At 41.7% G+C, this 21051-nt stretch overlaps 1 protein-coding gene across 1 annotated transcript; it reads right to left on the reverse strand.

The window, feature by feature from the left end:
- Positions 1–2579: 2579 nt before the first annotated feature.
- Positions 2580–11782, reverse strand: SH2D1B (SH2 domain containing 1B). Its single transcript, XM_058800421.1, has 4 exons — positions 11649–11782; positions 8368–8431; positions 5917–6085; positions 2580–2782 (listed from the first exon to the last, which is right to left on the reverse strand). Exons 1-4 carry the CDS (start codon positions 11780–11782, stop codon positions 2742–2744), a joined length of 408 nt encoding a protein of 135 aa, XP_058656404.1. The 3' UTR covers positions 2580–2741.
- Positions 11783–21051: the final 9269 nt, after the last annotated feature.

Below are 21051 nucleotides of genomic sequence, written 5' to 3' on the forward strand. Positions count from 1 at the left end.
GGGCGGGCAGCAGCCACGGCTCGGGGCAGGTGGCGAGAGCCGGGGGAGGAGCCGCGGCATCCGGGGAATGCGGGCGCTTGGACCGGTGATAGCGGCTTTAGGGCTCACGTGCCGTCGGGGCGATCCAGAGGGATGCTTTTCCTAAGCGGAGCTCTGCGTGGTCGGGGGGAGCTGAGTCTTCCAGCCGCCCAGCCTCTGGAGGGCTGCCTCCGATTGAAGCCGCCGTCGCTTCCCACCTGGCGCCCGCGACCCTGCCCTGTCTTCCTGCTGCCTTTCTAGTACCCATGATCCTTTCCTCTCCTATTCGGGAGGGCTTAAGCCTGGCCAGAAGCCAGCTTCCCCCTCCCGCGAGAGAGGCCAGGGAACCACAGGCGGGAGGGGGAAGTTTTAGCAGTGTCCTGGCGATGGTGGGGACCGAACGTGGGGCCCCGCGACCCTGCCTCTCGTCCCCCCTCACACAGCGACCCCCGCAGGCCGCTGCGGGCACAGCGCCCGCTCCCGCTCCCTGTGCTGCTACAGGAATCCTTTCCTCGTACTCCGTGCAGCTGGAGTGCCCCGGGACATCGGGATCGTGCCCTTCTTGGACCATGTTCTTTCTTCCTTACACCATGTGCTCGAAGTTCCATTGTACAAGAGGTACAAGAGGTTCCGCGCCCCACTACTCAATGCCCCGACATGGACAAACACCCACTCACCGACCCACCCTTTGGAAGTCGGCAGGTAGATGCTGCTGTGTGAAGCCTTTTGAACATATTTTCTCAACTCGTGCACTGATTATTTTCTGTCATATTAGGCCTGCACATATGTGTAGGAACGTCTGTATCGGCCTCTGTATTTTCCTATGCCGTTAATAGGACAAACATTGCCGTAAAGGACAGGGGAGCAATGTGAATGTAAGGTAAATGTCATTGTCTCATTTAACTCTTTTAAGTCCTTGATCCTTCTTGTGTCGCCTTTCACATGACTGCTGCAAGGGAACGCTGGGGAAGTGACTGGAGTGTGGGCCTGAAGTCACCCTCAGTCCTGGATTCTGCCCCAGGAGCTGCAGCCACCCGGACTGGTGGTGTAAGACTGAGTCCAAAACACCCTGACAAGCGCCACCTGAAAAGCACCACGGCCGGGCCCTTGTCCTCTGTTCAGCCATCAGAGTCACTCAGTAGGCACCATGAGGCACAGGCTGGGATTCCGTGTCGCTCAGCCTTTTCCCAAGGCTGAACATCAGTGTCACTGAGTGAGCACCTGGGGGACTGCTGAGACTGTCATTTCAGAAAAAGCACTACAGTGCTGTGCTTTGTTGAGGACTGTGCTGCTGGAGGTGGGGTGTCTCAGCACAGCAGCTCCTTAGTCTGCTACCTGTGATAACCAGCTATCAGACAGGCTGCAGGATTCTGCAAGTGAAGAGACACATTAGTTATGTGCTTCTACAGAACAAGGGCTCTGTCTATGTCCCTATTTATGTCCCATAGTACATTTTTCATGGATGACTACTTTCTTTTCAATTAATGAAGTTTTGGACATAGATTTTAGTATTTCTTGGCATTTCTGGGGTTAGTTAGTAGTCTATTTTTTTTTTTCTCAACTCAATAGTAGTTGAGCCTGGAGCCAAAAACTGCAGCACTGTTAAATTCATAATTAATTCCAAAGCTCTGAAAGATCTAAAATTCTTTTGACAAATAATGGTGTGAGAGAAACATAATAGAAAAAAGATCTAACTAGTATTACCCATTAAAATACATAAATAATTTGTGCAGGGTCTTAAACATACAACAAATACAAATGTCTTCCTCACAGTCTCAAATGGTGAGCAAGTCTGTAGTAGTGGCTGGAAGGCTCAGGACATACATTCCAGTTTTGGCTGTGGCTGCTAGTTGCAGGCCACCTTCAGAACTATTTATTAACTATTTAAAATTGGGGTTAATATTAAAGCAAATTTTTGCATTAAAAACAAGTAAACAACAAAAGACATATACATAATACAGATCTAATGGAAGTAGAAAATCAAATGGAGTAAGTATTCCCATAAGTACAGAACCTATTAAAAAAAGGATGTGTTCATGCTGACATGTATGTACAACTTGTAATCCTCTTGTAATCTGCCAGAGCCGTTCCTCAACGTCAAAATATTTCAAAGCATTTTCCTCTGGTTGGTTATTTATTTTTTATAGCATGGATTTAACACAGCATTTTTGTCTTAATTTGCATTATTCAAGCTACTGACTACTAGTATTCCTTGACATTGCTGAAATACTATTCACTCCTCCAACCTCATCGGTAACATGAATTATGTGCAAAATAACAGATTTTGGGGGTTTTAAAGCATCTTAAAATGCTAATAGTTTTGTCATATATGATTTTTATCAGCACCTATCAATTCTGCCATAAATTACTGCTTTATGCCTATTCATTTAATATATTTATATTGCTGCCCTCTAGCAGAATGTTCACTCTAGCAGTCAACATCTTGGACAATTTGCAAGACACATACATGGACGCCTGCCCCCATACCTACGTGTGTGTGTTTGTGTCTGTAACAAAAATACTTCTTTTATTGCTGAGCAAACATGCATTATAGCTTGTACTGGATCTACTGGTTGAAGATACAGCTGCTCTGACAGTCTGCAAAAGGAGGAGGTAATTCCAGATGTAGAGCACAGGACACCCAGCTGGAAGATCTCAGCTGAGGCCCTGTGCCGGGGCATGTCCTGGAATGGCAGCTTCCGAAACCATCAGGTGCAGATCCTTCAGGGCAGGACATCAACATAATCAGCGCTGTCATCAGCTTCTGTGAAGTAATCAAACAAAAAAAGATGTCATTGCAAGGTGCTCTTCTGAAAGGCTGTGGGTGCAGCACAGCCTGTGCAGGGCAGGTAGCAGTAACTCAGTTTGGTTTCTCAGTGTGCTATTGCAGGGCCAACGTTTAGGCCCCCTGTCCTATGGACTGGATTCTCCAGGAAAAGGCAAAGCCTTTTCTGAGCCAGCAAGCACTGTTGTAAACAGTTGTATTCACATGATACCCCTTCTTCCTGAGAAACAGTCAAATGTCAGAAATCATCTGTTCCTGCTAAATCAAATCAGTCGCTGAGATATCTGTGACTCTCAAAATGCATCCCTTGTACTGTAAATAAATACCCAAGAGAAAAGTTCTCATCCCAACTAAAGGAGGAGAGCCTGAAAAATCCTGTTCTCTCTTACATTTTGTAAGATTGGTTACAGTTTTTGAGAAGCCAGGAAAAAGGCAGAAATTCAGTGCTTGGAACTCAAAGCTCCACTATGGAATCCTATTGCTCTTCAAACAGCTGCCCTCAGAAAAGCTGTTCCTAAGCTAGAAAACAAAGCTCAAATATCTCCAACCACCAGGATCATGTCCTCAGTGCCTTGAGGTGTTCCACTGGTTGTGCTGCAGTGCTCAGTCCCGCGTGCAGCAAAGCCAGCTGCTGGTGGCACGTGAGGGATGTGCTTGCTTTAGGGAGCACTGCTGTGCTTTGGGCAGTGCCTGTGTTTCGGAGAGCATGACATTTACATAAGCCCCTGCTGTGGACATGTAATAATGCAGCCTGAGAGGGAAGTTTGGAAGGCTGTATAAGTGAAATTTAAATCAAAATTTAATAAAAACAATTCCAAAGTAGCTTGATTATTTCTAAAAAGCCTTCATATTTATGGAAGCCTGCCTATATTTTGACATTGAAATATAAGGGTTTATTTTTCTCCCTGTGATTCCAGATGAGGACACTGTTCATCTTCAAGAAAAATTCCTATTGCAACACCAAAAATTTCTAAAAACATATCCATGTTACTGCAATATTTTCTGTCTCCCTGCAACAGCAATGATAAGAAACCATAACAACATTTTTAGAGCAAATGTGGCATATTTGCTGTGTGATACAGGTGACAAGGTAATGTTGATGACATGGGAAATGTGTCTCTGTGGCTTCCCCTCAGCAAGGTTGCTGGGGGTCAGGCCCCAAAATTGCAGCAGTGCACGCTGTGCTGGGGGAGCTTGGCCAGAGCAGTTGCACTGCCCTTATGTGTGAAACCCCAGCACAGAGGGGCTGTCTGTCAGAGTCTGAAATAGTTCATGCCTCAAACTTTGGTATAAAGTTCTGCTCATTATAACAAAAACTGTATAAAGAAGTTACAACCAAAGAAGCCTCCCTGAAGTTACCCAAACTACTGAGATTAGATAAAGGAAAACCCATTCTTCAATCACCTGAAACAAACAAGTAAACAAGGAAAAGAATGTGAGCCAAACCCAGCAGCCGTACTGAGAATCATCTCTGCCTTGCTTCAAGGTGGGGGAGGCCATAGCCGTCAGACCCCTTTTCTGGGAGGAGGTTTGTACAGATTTCTCCCCCAGCCGAGGTGGGGGGAGGAAGTTTTGGCGTGTTGTTTGCTGCTCAGGGGCAGTGAAACCATCCTCCCTTACACAAACTGGCTATGGAACCCCCAACCTTGGGAAGGCCACATCCATGGGGCATTCATGTGAGAGGCAGCTGAGAGAGTGCCTTAGTCCATCAAAGACTCCCTGAAGTGCCTCCCAGAGTCGTTCCTGAAGCCTTGCATCACAGGACTGCACGTGATGCAAAAAACCCAGAGTCTGTTGTAAGAGACAATGGCAAACTCTCCCTGCCCCAGGGAGGTGCCTGGGTTTTCCTACCTAGCCTGAGTGTATATTAAGCCACTGGATTCTGTGCATTCTGGGGAGACCTTCACCACCAAGAAGACCAGCTGAGAGGATCAAAGGAACATTGTTGGGATTCATGGAGTGGTGATATTTTCTGTCATTCTGTTTCTGCCTTCCCCACCTCTTTCTCCTTTCTCTTCTTTATACTCTCCTTTTTCTCTCTCTCCCTCTCATATTTACTATCAAATAAAACCCAAACTATTGTCACTGGCATATGGTCTCATTTGCACCTTAATTTGGGCAGAGGCATTTCTAATAACTTTAATAACTGGATCATAACACTGTCCCACACCACCATGCTGAGCTGCTGTTGGGCATGAGATGCAAATCACAGGGCAGGGTGGAGACTCCAAAGTTTTGTTTGCTTTATGATATCTGTACTTAGCAAAAGGATTTCCCTTACTCCTGTCTGGGGCTCTTGGCACACTCTGCCAGCGGTCATGGAACAGTCTCAGGGTTATTTTGCAGCCCATGGCCTGATGGATGCTGCAGCTCAGTGCTGTACAGCAGGAACATGAAGAATGGTGTGAGGGGTACTAGCAAGTTATCACCAGTATCTGCAGTCATGCTTCTCCAAACATGGGGCTGTACAACACAGTCTAAAGCTTTATGAGAACCTCTGTCTTTATTGTATCCATTAGCATAATTCTGTCAGGTAGAAGCATCATGCCCTCATCCTGCACCTGGGAGTCGTGAGCATAAATTAGCAGAAGAAGAGCAATGAGAGGCTGAACTCTGGTTCCAAATCTGTGATCCTGAGCACAAGGCTATATGCTGATCCCTTAGTCATGTTTGAATACAAATCACAAGCTGGCTTGCTTGCCTGCCCATCTTAGAACTAACTGAGTAAGGGTTTGATATAAATATATCTTCAAACCTGGACAATGAAGGTAAATGACAGCCTCAACTCCCAAGTGCAAGGGCCTGGTATCTTGCCAGAAGCACATTGAGTAAAACTGGTTCTCAGTCTTCTCCAGCCTAAAAGCATCAACATCCATGAACGAGACAGCTGGAGGCAGCTTTTTTCATCATTGTGTATCTCTAGTGATTTTAATTTGTACATTTGTGAGGGTAAGTAACCTGTGAGCTAAGAATAACCATTTCAGTGAACATAAGAGAGAAGGGAGGATGTAAAACTTCTATCCATGCAAGACAATGTTTAGCAAGTATTCACCACAAACCTGTCAATGCTGTCATCTTTAAAAAACCCACAAAGGCAGAGCTAAGTTTCTCACCATCATAAACATTGTCCATTTCTGACTTGAACCTCTGGCTTCCTTGCAAGGCCTTCGGTTTCTTCACTGGGTAGCGGAGCTTTGTTATCAGTCCTTGATTTGGCTTTTCAAAAGCGTATATTAAGTCCTTTAATGTTTTGAAGGTCCTCTCTGGAACACCTTCAGAAGTCTGTAAGGAAAGGATAACAGAATGTGTTTGCAAGTTCCCTTCACATGGGGTTCCCTAAATTAAAAGAATGATAAGTTGTTTCTTATTTACGAAGAAGCTGTTTTGTAAACATGTTTGGTGACAGAATATTGCAGTGTCCTTAAAACACTAGGGAGACCTGTTTGGAACCATGGTTATGGCATTAAAAGTAACCTCCCTCACCATCTTTTTTTTTCCAAAAAGAACATCAGTTAAATTATTGGTGTAGATGTGTGCTGCAGCGATCCACTACAGCAGAGTGTTGAAAATTGACAGCATTACACACTGTACTCTGGTCTGAGAGCAAAAGTTAGGGATAACATATTTAGTTCTCACTTAAAATGATGCCTTTAAATAACTAGGTGACAAACAGAACTCAAACTTTTACAAAATATCAGCACTGGGAAGCCCAGATCATGTGCAAAAAACTGTTCTTTAGGTGTGGGTTCATCTGACAGGACTGAACTGCTCCTGCAGCTCAGCCCTGCGTGGATCTGTGCATGGACTTTACAGTGCTGTGTCTTCAGGGCAGTGACAGACAGTGAGCAGCCTACTAGTAGTCATTAAAAGAGAACGGGGCTTTCTCTTAATCTGTTAGCTAACAAAGAAACATGTATTTATTTTCTATAGTTTTCTGCATCCTTCATCTTTCATTCAGCCCTGGATGGACTGGGTGCCAATGCCTGTGTGTACTGGGTCTGGCTGGGATGAGTTAACTTCCTTCATAGCAGCCTACAAAGAGCTGTGCTCTGAATTTGTAACTGAAACAGTGCTGATAACACAGCCACCACGTTTTGGCTGTTGCTGAACAGTGCTTGTGCAGTACTAAGGATGTGTTTCTTGCACTTGGTTCCCCTGGGGAGTAGGCTGGGGGTGTGCAAGATGCTGGCTGTCCTATCTCACTCCATCTGACACTGTACTCAGCAATAAAGGCATAGGGAAAGGGAGGACGTTTGTGGTTATGTGTGTGCTGAGGCCTCACTTTCCAGGAGCTCACTAAATATCTGCCCCCTGATGGGAAGGAGTTGCTAAACTTCTTTGCTTTGCTTGTGTGCACAACTTTGCTTTACCTGTTTACCTATTACACTGTATTTTATCCAGGCCAGGAGTTTCCTCACTATTGCTCTTTGTGTTCTCTTCCCCCAATCCTGTCCTACTAAGGAGAGAGGGAGTGAGCAGCTGTAGGGGTGCTTAGCTGGTTGGGGCCAGCCTGCTGCACTCTAGAAAGCTCATGTCTGAATCTGGCATTAAAAAAAACCCCAAACAACCTCTCTTCCACATCAATACATTATTTTAGTCAATTATCTTAGTGAGGCAAAATAACCTGATTTAAAATTTTTAAGAACTGAATTCTTCTTTCACACTATTGGCAAAAATTTATAAGGAAGAATGGGTTTGAAAAGTCTAAAAATATCTGAGTTACCTGCTGACAAGAATGACAGCATAACCCCAGTAGAGTGGATAAGGTCCAAAACAGAATATTTTTTGTCAGTAAACCATTCTTCATTATGGGAAATTTGGTCTTTCATGCAGAGGCAAAGCCACTAATAAGCCATAAATTACCAGCATATGAGAGCTTGGCGTGTTCTTTATGAAGTGATTTCCTCATACCACTTAAATGCTGCTTAATATTGGCAATCCTCTTGGCTGTGCTAGTACAAGCAGGGGAGTGAGCCAGCTTTTAAGTGTCCTTTCACATTTCCTGGGGATTTGGTTGATGCACTTGTTTTACTTGAATAAGCAGCATAATTTGTCATTGTCACTTCAGATGCCTCACAATCACACAGAATTATAGATTCTTTAAATCAAAAAGATCATTGCAATATCCCAGATCCTTATGAAATGCTGCATGCACTAGCAGTGCTTTCAAGTAGAAAAAGGTAAATAGGAACAGGAGAAAGTAAGAAACAGGAGAAAGTAAGAAAAGTTCATCAGTGCTATCAAAAAGAAATGGACAAATGAGAAAACAGCTCGTTAATAAATAATAGAGCCACTTAGATTATAACTAAATTCTACAAACACAAGAGCTACTTTTTGAGGTCATCTACAATAAGAATTGAGTAGAGAGCAAACTTGGAAATATTTTCTATAGTATTGTGTTTATGGGGTTTTTTTTTAATCTATGATCATAGACTAAAATGATAATAGATTAACACTATCATAGATCATTGATCATAAATGAATCTAAGATATTTTAATATATGGGTTTTTTTAAATCTATGCTCCTTAATGCAATCTTTAGAGATGCAATGAGAGTTACTCACCTGTATTCTAAAATATCCTTGGTCTTCTCTGAAGATACGGTAAGTGTAGATGAGGCCCTCAAAGCTGTGAAAAAACATTGTGTATGTAATACATCACATTAACAAAGTGGACATATCTGTAAACAGTATTAAAGACATGAGAAGTGCAGTAAAATTGAATGAGGCAGAGAAAGGAAAGCAAAAGAGAAGAGATCTTAGAGATTACAAAATGAGTGAAGGTTTAATATATTGAAATACAAGACTACTCTGACCAGGAGTTTCAAAGAACGTATGAACTAAGCCTAACACAGGCCTTTAACAATCATAATTTCATTTCACAAACAGCACTTCTTCTCATCTCTCTCTTATCTTCCTCACTTTTCTAACCTTCATTTTGTATTTCTGTCACAGGAAGGCTGTTGAATTCTTGGAGAGATGTAGGCAGAAAATGGCCTCCAGTCACTAGCACCCAGAAAATGATGGTATGGCTCCTACTTCTGAGAATAATGTTATTCCTTTGCATTTCCCAAGGTTTTAGTCATTGTTATTTTTTATAATAAGCATGTGTTTGAACACTGAGGCTACTGATGTCTTTGGATATATTTTGTCAACAGAAATAAAAGCTTTATCAGATACCACAGTAGCAGCAATTCAGGAGGTGGACTGGAGATCGTGACTGTGATCAAAAAAGGTAGCAGAATTGGAAGAAAATATACATCACAAACAAGTGAGGAGGTTGGGGAGAGGTGGGAGCAGCATCTGAAAACAAGTTTTTTTAACTTGTGTGCCAGTTCATCAGGAGGACTTCCGCTGTGGCTATGTGAAGTGAATTGTCATGAGAAGGAGAATCTTGGGGCAGAAACCTGGCTCAGGGCACTTGCACAAAAGTGAAGGGTAACTGAAAATAAACTACTTTGTTCTGCAAAAAAAGTTACTATGAACTGAAATTAGAATAAGGCTTTCAGTTATAATACGTTTAATTTAATTCAAAAAGTGGTATCACGGGGATGCATATTTTGGTTTTTGTCTTCTTGAGATACCTGTGGAAATATACATGTTCCTTGCTGAAAAGTACTTTTACAAATGTGAGTGCTTACAGAGACAGAGAAGTGACAAAAAGAAATACCAGGAACTGATCATTTTTGAAACTTGTTCCTTTCTGATCAAATATTAAAATGTTTCTGCCTGGATATTATTCAGGTACTTTAATTCTTACTAAATGAACATGAAAATACCATAAAAATGGAAAGTTCTGCCTCCTCATTAACTACTAAATGCTTACCAAGAGCAAGTAAAGGGTAAAAATAAACAAAATGTTTGGTCTGGAAGAAAGGCGAGGTGAGAGGGAAAATGGCATGTTGAACAGTAAGGAGAACAGTAGCAAAACCAGTAGGTCTGAACTGAAGTGCTGTCAGAGACCTGGGATAATTCTAGATGAAAGAGACAGTGTGCTGTGGAGGAAGAGCCATGCACCTTGCCCAGTTAGAGAGATGAATTTGAACTGGTCACACCATTCTGCCTCCCAGCTCCTCCACGGGAATGCACTCCCCCCCATATCCCAGCAGAAAAGGACAAGAAAGTTTGTTTGCTGTAGCAAGTGGATCAATGTCTCTGCCCACAGATCAGGTAATTTGAGAAGGGCTTATCAGTTTGCACATAAACCATGTTAGGTGCTAAACAAGGCGTTGAGATGCAATGCTAATTCAAAAGTTGCTTTTGAACATCACTAAGAGTTTCAGTGTTGGTTGCCCCCAGTTTTAGGGCAGTTTGCCTAGTGAGCCACTGCCAGGCAGCCCAGTTTCTGGGGCAGTTCTCAGCCAGGGCACTAATACTATTCCATGTGCTGTCTGAACACGAGCCTTGCTCTGACCTGTGCAAGCCACCATCTGTGTACTACTGCTGCCACTCTCACAGCTTAACTGTGGCATTTGTTCATGTCAGGATTATAGGCAAATCCACTAAACACTTAAGTTTTTATCAGCTTTTAACACTAAAACCCACAAAAGCAAATTGGAAGGCATGATTTTTCACGTGCCTACGCAGAATATTGTGGCAGGCAGATATGACAGGCCAAAGTGTGTCTGCAAGACATCACAAGACAAATCTGCTTTGCCCTTAAAAAAAAAAAAGATTAAAGGAAAAGCAACTGTGTTGGTGTGGCCTAACCCAGGTTCTAACATTGTCATTCTTCCTCTGTGTCAGGTTCCCCATTTGTCCCTTGTGACAAGGTATACATGTGCCTTCGCTCCCACCTCCTTGCCCTCCCCTCAGCCCCTGCATTGTCTCATTCCACACCATACTGAAAGCAGGTTCCTGTAGCTGCCTTGCTGAGGGCTCTGTTTGTCCCCAACTTGCTATTTCTCTTCAACTCGTTCTGTTATTTTGAAGATCTGCTTTCTTCTACCTGCCAACCCAGTAGTACTCCATTTCTCTCTCTCCTTTTCTCCCCTTTCCATTGATTTGTTTCACAACAAATTCATTTTTAGTGATTGATAAAAATATCTTCTCATATTTGTTCATTAATTAGATGTTAAAAGGTTTTCATGTCACATTCAAACGTATCTGCAATAAGAGTGCAAAACCTCATAGGTTCAACAAAGACCTAGATTCTAGTTTTTAAACTTTGAATGCATTATGAACAGATCAATTATATATGAAAAGAGTAAAAAGGGAAATAAAAGTGCTATTCCTAACAGAAAAAGAAAATAATAAAATTTTAATTGTAGTAATTAAAGCTTTGGACTAGAAGTAGCAGTTTTCTATGCCCATCTTGTCTGTGGATTTGTCATATAAATTCAGACAGAACTTTGTAATTTTCAGCCTCAGCCTATGTTCTTACATCAGATAAAATTCCTTTGAAACACAAGACTGAGTTTTTATCAGACAGAAAGTCTACAAAGAAGGAAGTGTTTTGTAACATGCCATGAGACTTTTCAGTGTCTCAACAGTGCTAAAATGCTGTTTACTCATCATTACAGAGGCAGTTACTTTGAGTAAGGATCTTAGCATATTTTGGCAGGCTGAGTTATTTTCTCTGGGCTGCCCTTATTGTCTGCAGAGAGAGACCAGCATCACCAGACTACAGTTCATTTATCAACTGTTACATAAAATAGCTTTTTGGAAATGCCTCCCCCTTATGTGTCACTACAAAGGAAACCTAAAACAACCAGCACTACCTGAATACACAGACATGCTCCCTTGGAGTCTGTTAATATCAGGGAAGAACTATTAATTTTAGAGAAGATGATTGTTGTCTTTGGATCCAACTGAAAGCTCATAAACATCAGTATTAGAGTACTTACAAAACACAGAGACACAAGGCTCCTTCCACACTCTCACTCTCCCGTATTAAATAGCTGCCATTCTTTTTCTTCTTGCTCAGCAACTCTTCACAGGTTCTTCTTGTTATTTTTCCATGAAAAAATGGGAATTCCATGGACCAAAGAAAACAATGTGTCCTGCCTTTCAAAGCAATTCTAGAGCAAGTCAGAAGCCTAGCATGAGAAGAAACCTTATTCCAAAGGCAGCTTCCTGTGGATGTCTGAAGTTGGAGGTGCCAAGGACACACAGGAGTTCATGTGTGTTGTTTACTGAACTGTCCCCAGTGAGGTGGGTTAGCTCTGCAGCTTGACAGCTCATGAGCTCTGTGGAGGCAGGAAAAGGTTGGTCTACACTGGTCACAGTCCACATCAAAAAGTAAGACACTTTTGTCACATTATACCAACAGATTTTTGGGTTATGTATCACACCTCTAGACTATGAAATACTAAGTTGACACTGAGGTATAGTTACATTTTTAAGTTAACTTTTATGTTTAAAGTGCCTCAAAGCCCAGCAAATAGGGTCCTATGCTTCAGGAATAATTCAGGACTGTATAGGAGGATAAAATTATGTAAAAGTACTCTTGTCTTTTTTTCAGGTGATTTTGAGAAGAGAAAATAAGTATTTGTGATATTTTAATCAGCATCAGTCATGAAGCCATAGGATGTGCCAGAAAAAATTTGGCAATTCTCTGTTCATGCAGAGGTTTAAACAAATTTCATCAAAATCAGCTGTAGAAGGACACAAGGTGTTTAATGGAGGAACAGTGTAAGATGCAGGGACTGCTGTCATCTTGATCACAGTGAAAAAAAACCTGTGAAAAAAACAAGGTAAATACTGGTGGAACACTGTAAGAAAAATCAACCATGTTTTACATGCAGCTGTTACATTAGTGTTTTTTCTCTGACAACTTTGTACACACAAAAATCTTATATTAACATTTGTGTGTTTAACTGCAAGTTGATCATGCGTCACACTAAGACCATTTCCAGATGGTATCTTAGTTATTTCAGGAATAAAGTACCTCTAAAAAGGTACTGTTTTGTCTCAAAGAAATGTAGAAACCTAAGAAAAAAAGATATCTCAAGAGAGAAACCGAGAAATGGCAAGTCCAAGGTGATGCTGTTGCTGAGGTCTGTCCTGCAGTGACCACAAGTTACTGATAATACAAATCCTGATCACCAAGGGGACGAAGTTGTTTATGTAGTTAGATCCTCCAGTTTCAGCTGTCTGCAGACAGCTGTATTTGGAATAAGTCTTATTTTATCCTCCAATGGGATGGGGATAGTGATATTGGGAGGGAAATATCCCAGTCTTCTAAGCATCCTTAAGAACAAACATCCTTATGTGACAAAGATTCTCCTTCTTATCAAATGCATTGGTATTTTCCTCAGGTTAAAACTGTTTGTGGCCTTTTTTTCTACACATTGTATAAATAAACATTTTCCATGAGGTATTGTGAAGTGAATGGCTTTTCCAGAAGCCCAGCTCTGCAAATGAAGAGCAGCAACTGCTCAGCACTGTCCTGCTTCAGGCAGGTACTCTGCTTGCATTGAAAGGAAGGTAGATAGGAAACAACTGCAAATTCCTCTTTCAAGAACATAATAAAGAGACGTTCTTCACAATTTTCCCTGAAGGTCTCATTACCTAGGTGTAAAAATATAAGACAGTAGTTTTGGTAGATCTTGCAGCTCTGAATGTAGAATTTACCTAAAGTGAAACAGCAACCACATGCTACCTGCTGTCAGCTTAGCAGAGTGTTTGTCTGATTTAAAAAATCCTAAGGAGGAGAAATGGGGCTGGGGTCTCCTTCCAGCAGTAGTTGCCAGCTGCTGTCCCAATCACCTTCCTCCTCAGTCAGTCTCCACAGCTCCCTGAGAGCATTCAGGAATTAACATTGTCCTTTTACCTCACCTCACCCGTCTGCAATACTCAAATGGACCTGAGAATAGGATTGAATACTTGATTTAAAAGCAGAAATCATTGAAATGCACTAGAGAAAGAGATCTGGGAGGGAAAAAGGAGAGAGACTGTAAATATGGTCTGGTCAGTCACTAAATATATGTGACTAAATATATGTCACTAAAATATATGTGTGGGTGTGGGGTTGTGTGTGTGTTTGAGGGCTAATCCAGAGCAAAACCACGCAAATATACAACAAATATAAAACAAATATACAACAAACATACAACAAATATACAACAGGACTTGCAGATCCCAGCCTGGGACACGTGTTGATGGATGCTGTGTAACAACTGGCAGGTGGGGGATTTCCTGGTCAGTCACCACAGAGCTGCACCGTGAGGCTCACCACAACTTGTACCACACAGCACTGAATCTTTACAGTGCATGTAGGGCTCACATAACAATATATTTCCATGGGCCTAATGTAACCTAATGTAAACTCTGAGCAAACATTTCCTAACACAAACATTTCCAGCTTAACAAATCTCGCAAGTATTTTTGGCTTACACAAACCTGCATACCCAGGCTGCCTCCTCAGCCAAGTCTGAAGAGTGGTAAGAAATATGACTTGATGATCTTAAGTCTGATATAATGTATGATAAGAGACTTGGGGAGCTGAAATGGCAGTGATGCCCCAAGGCAGTGGGGCTTGGGTGGCAGAGGCAATTGCACCAGGCTGAGCCTCTGGGAATCTTAGCTACACCAAACCAAGCAATAGCTCTCGGTAATCTGTGCTGAAAGTTATTTTACTCCATTCCAAAACAAAATAGGGTTTTTTTTTTTATTTTGCATCCACTTAAGGAGATTTCACAGTTCCTAGGATAGCCTCTTGCAGTGACTGTCCTTTCAGATGGCAGAGAACAGGGGGAAAACAAAGTTCTTTTTCCTGAGAGTCTGTCTCTTGGCCTGCTTCTACCATAGCATGGGAAACAAACAGAGTTTCACTTCCTAAAAATCTTCTGTATATCAAAACAAGCACATCCTTCAGTCAATCTTGCACTTTCTGAAGTTATTGCAATCACTTCTGAAGGAAGTCTTTTTCCATAAGCCGCCTTTTCTTGCGATTGTTCTCTTTACTTTTCTCTGACACCACTTTGGCTACTACTTCTATAAAATTTGATGCCTATAAGTAAGCAAGTCTTTTGATTAGAATAGCAGGATAGTTAGCCACTCTTTCCTTCACAAATAGGTGCTAGAGAAACAAGACGTGCAACATTTTGGCAGCAGTGCCAAGCCCTTGTTGACGGTTTAGGTCATTGGTTTTTTGCCATTCAGCTGCCTGGACTAATTTTCTTTTTTTTTCCTCCTGTTATTGTAAAACATAGCAAGGCTATTTCATAGTGACCCCTCATATTAACAAGCACAGTTGGAGCTCTGGTTCTGCAGTGTCTCCTGGCTGCAGCTCCAGCACAGGAAAGCTCTTGACAGTGTCTTCTGTAAGAACAGGAAATCTGGGGAGAAGCTAGGCTGCGTGGCAACAGTGAGGGTGAGACCTTCAGCGAATCATCAGGCACAGTGTGGGATATCGGGGCTAAATAAAAGCTGTGGTCAAAAGCAAAACTAGTGTGCTTAAACTGTTGTGAGTAAAGCAGGGAGCTGAAGGTCATTTGTTATCTAGCCAGAAAGAAAAAACAGCAACAACATAAGAAAACTGAAAGTAAGTTGAGTTCTAGCTAAATCTCCTGAAATATGAGCTCTTGTTGATTTGGGTCTCTGGGCAGTCCCAGTCCTGTGGCTTACTCTATGAACAGAACCAATAATGTTTTTGCAAGAAGAACTGTTACAGCAAAAAATTACATTTAATTTCAATTTACAGCTTTAGCATGATATCTACATCAGGCTGTACTTTTGCAATTTACTGTGCCTGGACACAAAGGGATTTTTTAGCAGCATCCGTTGATGGCAAGATTTACTTGATACTGAAAGAAAAATCATTATGATGTAAATTTAAGAAGAAAATTGAACTAGTGTGTCTGTTACTTAGAGATTGCTGCTACAGCTGTCTGTGGAGCCCCAAGGCATCAGAGCTCTCCCATTAGCTTTCTAACAAAATATAAACCTAGGAGGAAAAACCTGTTTTATAACTCTCTTAACATACTGCCCATTTTTTAAAATACAAGTAAAGAGAAAATGGTAGTTCAGAATGAAGGTGGTAGTCCAAAATGAACTGAGAATGATAGTTCAAACTTGTCTGTGCTAAAATTTGAATTAAAAAGTTACAGAGCCAAACAATTAAAAAAAGGTTTATAAGACACATGAATATATGTAAGTAGTGGGTTTTGGTCTTAAAAATTATCTAGAATGTTGCTTAAATGTTTACTTAAAGGATAGAGACATAAAACAATAATTTCCTTCTCACTGGCAACCACATTGTCAGGGTTCAGAGTGATCCATATAATCTCCCTGAGATTATAATAGCTGCAATGTTTGTATTTAAGTGTTATGATATGCCTCTGAGGCTCTTGTTAATAGATCCCTTGGAGTGAATTAGAGTGAAACAATACTGAATGTCCAGTTTATATATGAGGCATACTTATTTTAAAACAATTTAATTGCAGCAGAAAGAAGGAATGTAGCTGTTTATTTTCTACAAAAGTATAAAAATATACCCTGAAAATTCAGCTTCTAAGACATCATTCATTGGTCTCAAATATCACATAAATCAATTAATGAAATGCAGTAAGAAGTTAGCTCACATCATAATGCCCCCAAAGTACTGCCTTCCTGTAAAGAAATGTGCAAATAAAGCTGTAGGAAGTGACAAACCTCACTTACACATAATCACATTTCTGTACTTCCTTTATATACTCCATCACATATAACTGCACTATAAAAGTTTTAGCTTTTGTCTTAATATTTGACAAGACTCCATCCAGGGTGTTTATCTGTCCTTCACATTTAGAGTCATATTAACAGTGCCATCATTTTCACCTTGTGAATTTTCTCTTATTAGTAGCTCTTTTTACCATTACTAATATGGTAACACTTATTTCCCACCCCATCCCCCATAGCAGTGAGGCACTGAATAATGTAAAGAAAAGCAGGATGACAACACACAAACTTAAGAGGGCTCTTGCATTGTTTTCTAAACCACTGGGGTGCCAGCATTTAACTTTTATCCCACAACTACCAAACTTCCTTCACATAACCCTCTTCCTTTCCTGATGGTCTGGGCAGCACTACAGAGAGGTGGTCAGAGAACCAGGCTCTCCAAGGATGTGCAGTCCATGCACAGGACAAAATGATGGTCCCAGCTCTCAGGAGTTTACAGGACAAGTTCACACAAGGCTTGGATTCATATCTTGGGCAAGACAGACATGAATACCCATACAGAAGCTTATGCTTGAAAGTATCAACTTTCTAAAGCTAAAGGCTAAAACACAAATAGGAGTTTAAGTCACAGACTTAAAAATATTGGGTCAAAAGAATAGGCCAGGAGAACTGATTAAAGCTGAATTTATGGAGCATGTCATAAGCAAAGAAAGCACTAAGGCTGCCTATCTGGGTTAAGCCAAAAGCCATCATCCCACTTCCAAAAACGGTTACTAGTGGGTATGTAGAAAAAGAAACAGGAAGATACACGTTTTTTGTACAAAGGTGAGTACAGTTCTTGTACATAAGAGGATAAATACTGTGAAAGGACAGCCAGGATAGGAACCTTATCTGTAAAAATCAGTAGGAAAAAACATGTCCTGCTAGACAGAAGCTGCAAAGTTCAGATGAAGTCTGAATATGGGAACCTACAGATGCCCCAGCAAAGGTGACATTCAGCTTGGTGTCCCTTTAGTTGTGCCTTGTGGTAGAAAACATAATGGAAGAATGGTTTTAGGGAAAACCGGCTTGGTAGCCCTAGATTCCAAGAGAATGCATCAATAAATTTAAAGGGTTGTGTTAGCCAGTTGTCTCAGTCAAAATCTTCTGTGATTCCTCAAAGAAAAGCCAGAAGGAAGCAAAGGGAATCCCTGAAGGAGAGTGGAAATCACAACAGAGCAGATCATAGGCTAGAAGGGAGGGAGGCAGACAAAAGGGGCACAGAATAAGCAGCAGGCCATGGGAAGCATAAGTGAGATGCTGTAAGGAGTCCTTACAGTGAGGGTCACTAAGAAGAGTGGCTGGTGTCTCACGGCCAGTTCCGCTCACCCAGCAGGTCAGGGGCTGCGGTCAGCCACACGGGAGGGAAGGGCACAGGAAAGGCAGCAAAGGAGGGAAAGGAAGGGAAATGGGGAAAAAAAAAGATTAATGAATGAAACAGAATCTGATTTTCCTAAACAATCAAAGGCTGATGAGAATAATAAAAGGGGGAAAATATCTAAAGACCATTTGGCCTACTTTTGTTTAAAGACACAGCAAGCACTGATGCTTGCTCATATGACAAGGGATTCATTAGGGCAGTATGAAGTACAGGTATCATGACTTTCATGTGAACATAACCCATGAACTGCATTGCAGGATGGTTTTCCCACACTGCTTCAGCTTCTCTGATAAAATTAATTTTTATCTTCTCCAGCACAGTTGTATACGAGCAGGTGAATTTTTCTCTTTTTCAAGGGCAGTTTATAAAAGTGACCTGAGTACAGACCATGAGAGGATTCCCAGCTTTTCTGTGGATTTCAGAGCCCAAGAGCTTCACTTTGGCAGCTTACTATTTGCCTGCAAAGGCACCTGCCCTCTCTCCATGAGACACATTCTCCCTAACCCTTAGCTGGTTTCCTCCTAGATTTCATTATTTTGCAAATAATTAGATGAAAATTTATGAAATTAGATTGTAGTTTAGCATTTCAGCCCAAATCAGTTCTTGTAGACCCCCAAACTAGTTAGACAATCTTTGTTCTTTTTGACACAAATTAGTAGAGGCCAACATTTATCAAGGGCTTTGTGTTTTTACAGCATGCCTAGGCTAGAAGTGCTGAGCCAGGCAGGAACACGCTTTCTCTCACTTGATTAACAGGGGAAAAAGAAAGGACTTGAACAACTATAGCTGTTCAGCACAGCTATAACAGACTGTCTTGCTGATGGAATTCTCAGTTCTGTTCCATTTTGACTCCCTTTCACAGATAAAGCTTCCCACTGCTACTGTTGCTACTATCAAATTCATATTCAAACCCAAATGCTCCATCTCACAGCATGAAAGCTGAGTGCAATGATTCTCTGGCTTGGTGCCTCTGAAAATAACTCCACTGCACTGGTTTAAATAATCACGAAGGAGGAAGCAGAAATTAAAATTAACGGCACCAACACTTCAATTTTTCTTTGGAAGTCTGAGAGTTTATCAACAAAGCCTACTTAACTCCTGTAGAGGAGAGAGGGGTAAGATTTTGTGCTTACATAAAGACTATTATAATCTATTTGTATAGATATGCTCCATTAAAAAGGAGGAAAATACATCTTACTGTGCAATCATTTGTGGTTCAGCTCATCTCTGCAACCTGACACACTGGCAGTGCAAATGTGGCAAGCCTTCCCTGTTCTGTTTGTTGAGTCTGTCCTACTTGCAGCTCAACACCTCACTTCTGTGATCTAGAGAATACATCTCTTTGGATATGAATTCACAAGGACCTTATTACTCACCTGTGAAGAAAAGACTTGTCATGAGACACCACTTAACATATATGCAAAAAATTTCCAATGTTCTGCAACTGTGATTAGGACCAAAAGAGAGAAACTGCAGTGCAGAAACCCTTTACATACAAAGAGCCCTGAACGCAGCCCCTGGGGATGACTGGCATGGCTGCAGGGTGTCCCAGGTGCTCCCAAGGGACAGTGACCTGACCCAGGAGCTGCTTCCAGTCAAGGTGCACCAGGAAACTGTCAGGGATGACTGCCTGGTCCTGGCCCTGACTGTCCCCAGCCCCATGGAAAAAGCCCTGAACGTGACTGTAAAACTGTGCAAGTGGAACATCTGGATTTACAGAAAAATCAGATGTTATCCACAAGTTTCCTTGCAAAATTGGAGATTATTAGTCTTGTACTAAAAGGTGATTTTTAACAGCAGACCTTTCAGCAGACTATCAAGTAATCAAGTAATCTGTTTTCTTGCACACCCTCTGAGAGCCCTATTAGGCCCTTCCGCTCTGCAGCCCGTGCTCTTTACTACATGCTGGGCTTTTTGTTTTAGTGAGGAGTTTTTTCAGAAGTTTTACTGCTGAAAAATATGGAAGGCCTGTCATGCTGGTTTGTCACTTCATGATCCATTAAACTGCCTTCTCAAACTGAGAGCTGCTCTGTAGGTTTCCTTAACAACTTTCATAAAATAACATTTCACTCAGCTTGTTACAGACAAATATGCAATGGTTACATCTAATACTGGGCTAACAGCAGGTGGAGTAGACTTTGGCTTTAGAAAGGTACTCAGTTGTTAAATTTTAGATCCCTAAACAAGTGAGAAATTTCTTTCATAGTGAGTGAGAAAACAGATTTCTGGATTATGTTACAGAATTTGTCCAGTTATTTGTTTTAAACTGCAATTAAATTATGTATAGAAACTAAGAAGGAACCAACAAGGTAACTGATATAAATCAACAGAGAGATCTCACCTCTGTATTAGCATATTATATTTGGGCAATACACATCTCTCTATATCTATCTAAGGAGAGGCAGAGGGGGCTTTTGTCACAATTCTTAGAGTAACTCCATGAAGGGATAGGACCCAAAATTGAGACCAATCTCAAGAGGCTTCTGGGGGGCTCCTTGTATTGATATTTTTGGTTGGAACACGCCATTTTCCCTCCCCTTTTTACATTTCACTCAGCTGAGTTGAGAGAGAGAAAAGAAAAGGAGGGTTCATTTTGTCATCTCAGGAAAGAATAAGGCTGATGGGTACATAGTCACCCTGTGTCCAGTGGTGATTGATAACTCCCAGTACACTGCATACCTTTTGTGTTGACTTCTCCCTGGACTGAGGGCTACAGCAGGATGCTGAGGCCAGCCTCAAATTTTGATGTTTTCATTAATCAGTTCCAGCCTTGTATAAGGTTTGTCACTTCAAAAATAGATGCTCTTATATGTTAAAGAACAGGTAGAGAAGAGAGCAAGGCAGGGATTTACACACCCCGCTCACCATGGGCTGGCCTGGTTTCCTCAGAGACAGCACTGTGGTGGTGCAGGAGGAGCAGGGCTGCCCCGTGGGCCACACAGCACCTGCCGGAGCCAAAAGCAGTGGCTGGGCTCCCTTTGGCCCTGACATCCTCGGTGCCCCAACACAGTCACTCTGCCAGCTGTCTCAGGGAGGGCTGAGACACCTGCCCTGCCTAATGGTCACTGGATGCAGGTATGCACAATGGCTCTTCCTGCAGGAGGTAATCCAGGGCTGGCTGTGATAGTCATCAAGCTTCTAGCACCATTCTACCTTCATTTCTCAAAGAGAAAAAACCCTTTCATGAGATAAAAACAAAATAGAGAGATGAAGGCATGATAGCTAAA

The sequence above is a fragment of the Ammospiza caudacuta genome, chromosome 2 (genome assembly GCF_027887145.1).
Source record: "Ammospiza caudacuta isolate bAmmCau1 chromosome 2, bAmmCau1.pri, whole genome shotgun sequence".
Lineage (NCBI taxonomy): Eukaryota > Metazoa > Chordata > Aves > Passeriformes > Passerellidae > Ammospiza > Ammospiza caudacuta.

What these genes read in the sequence shown, in the direction of transcription:
- SH2D1B (XM_058800421.1), bottom strand. Translation starts at nt 11,782, where the DNA reads ATGGAATTCCCATTTTTTCATGGAAAAATAACAAGAAGAACCTGTGAA. An exon ending in GCCTTGTGTCTCTGTGTTTT is followed by an intron (nt 8,432 to 11,648) that starts GTAAGTACTCTA and finishes GTTTTTTCACAG; the next exon opens with CTTTGAGGGCCTCATCTACA. An exon ending in AATGGACAATGTTTATGATG is followed by an intron (nt 2,783 to 5,916) that starts GTGAGAAACTTA and finishes ATTACTTCACAG; the next exon opens with AAGCTGATGACAGCGCTGAT.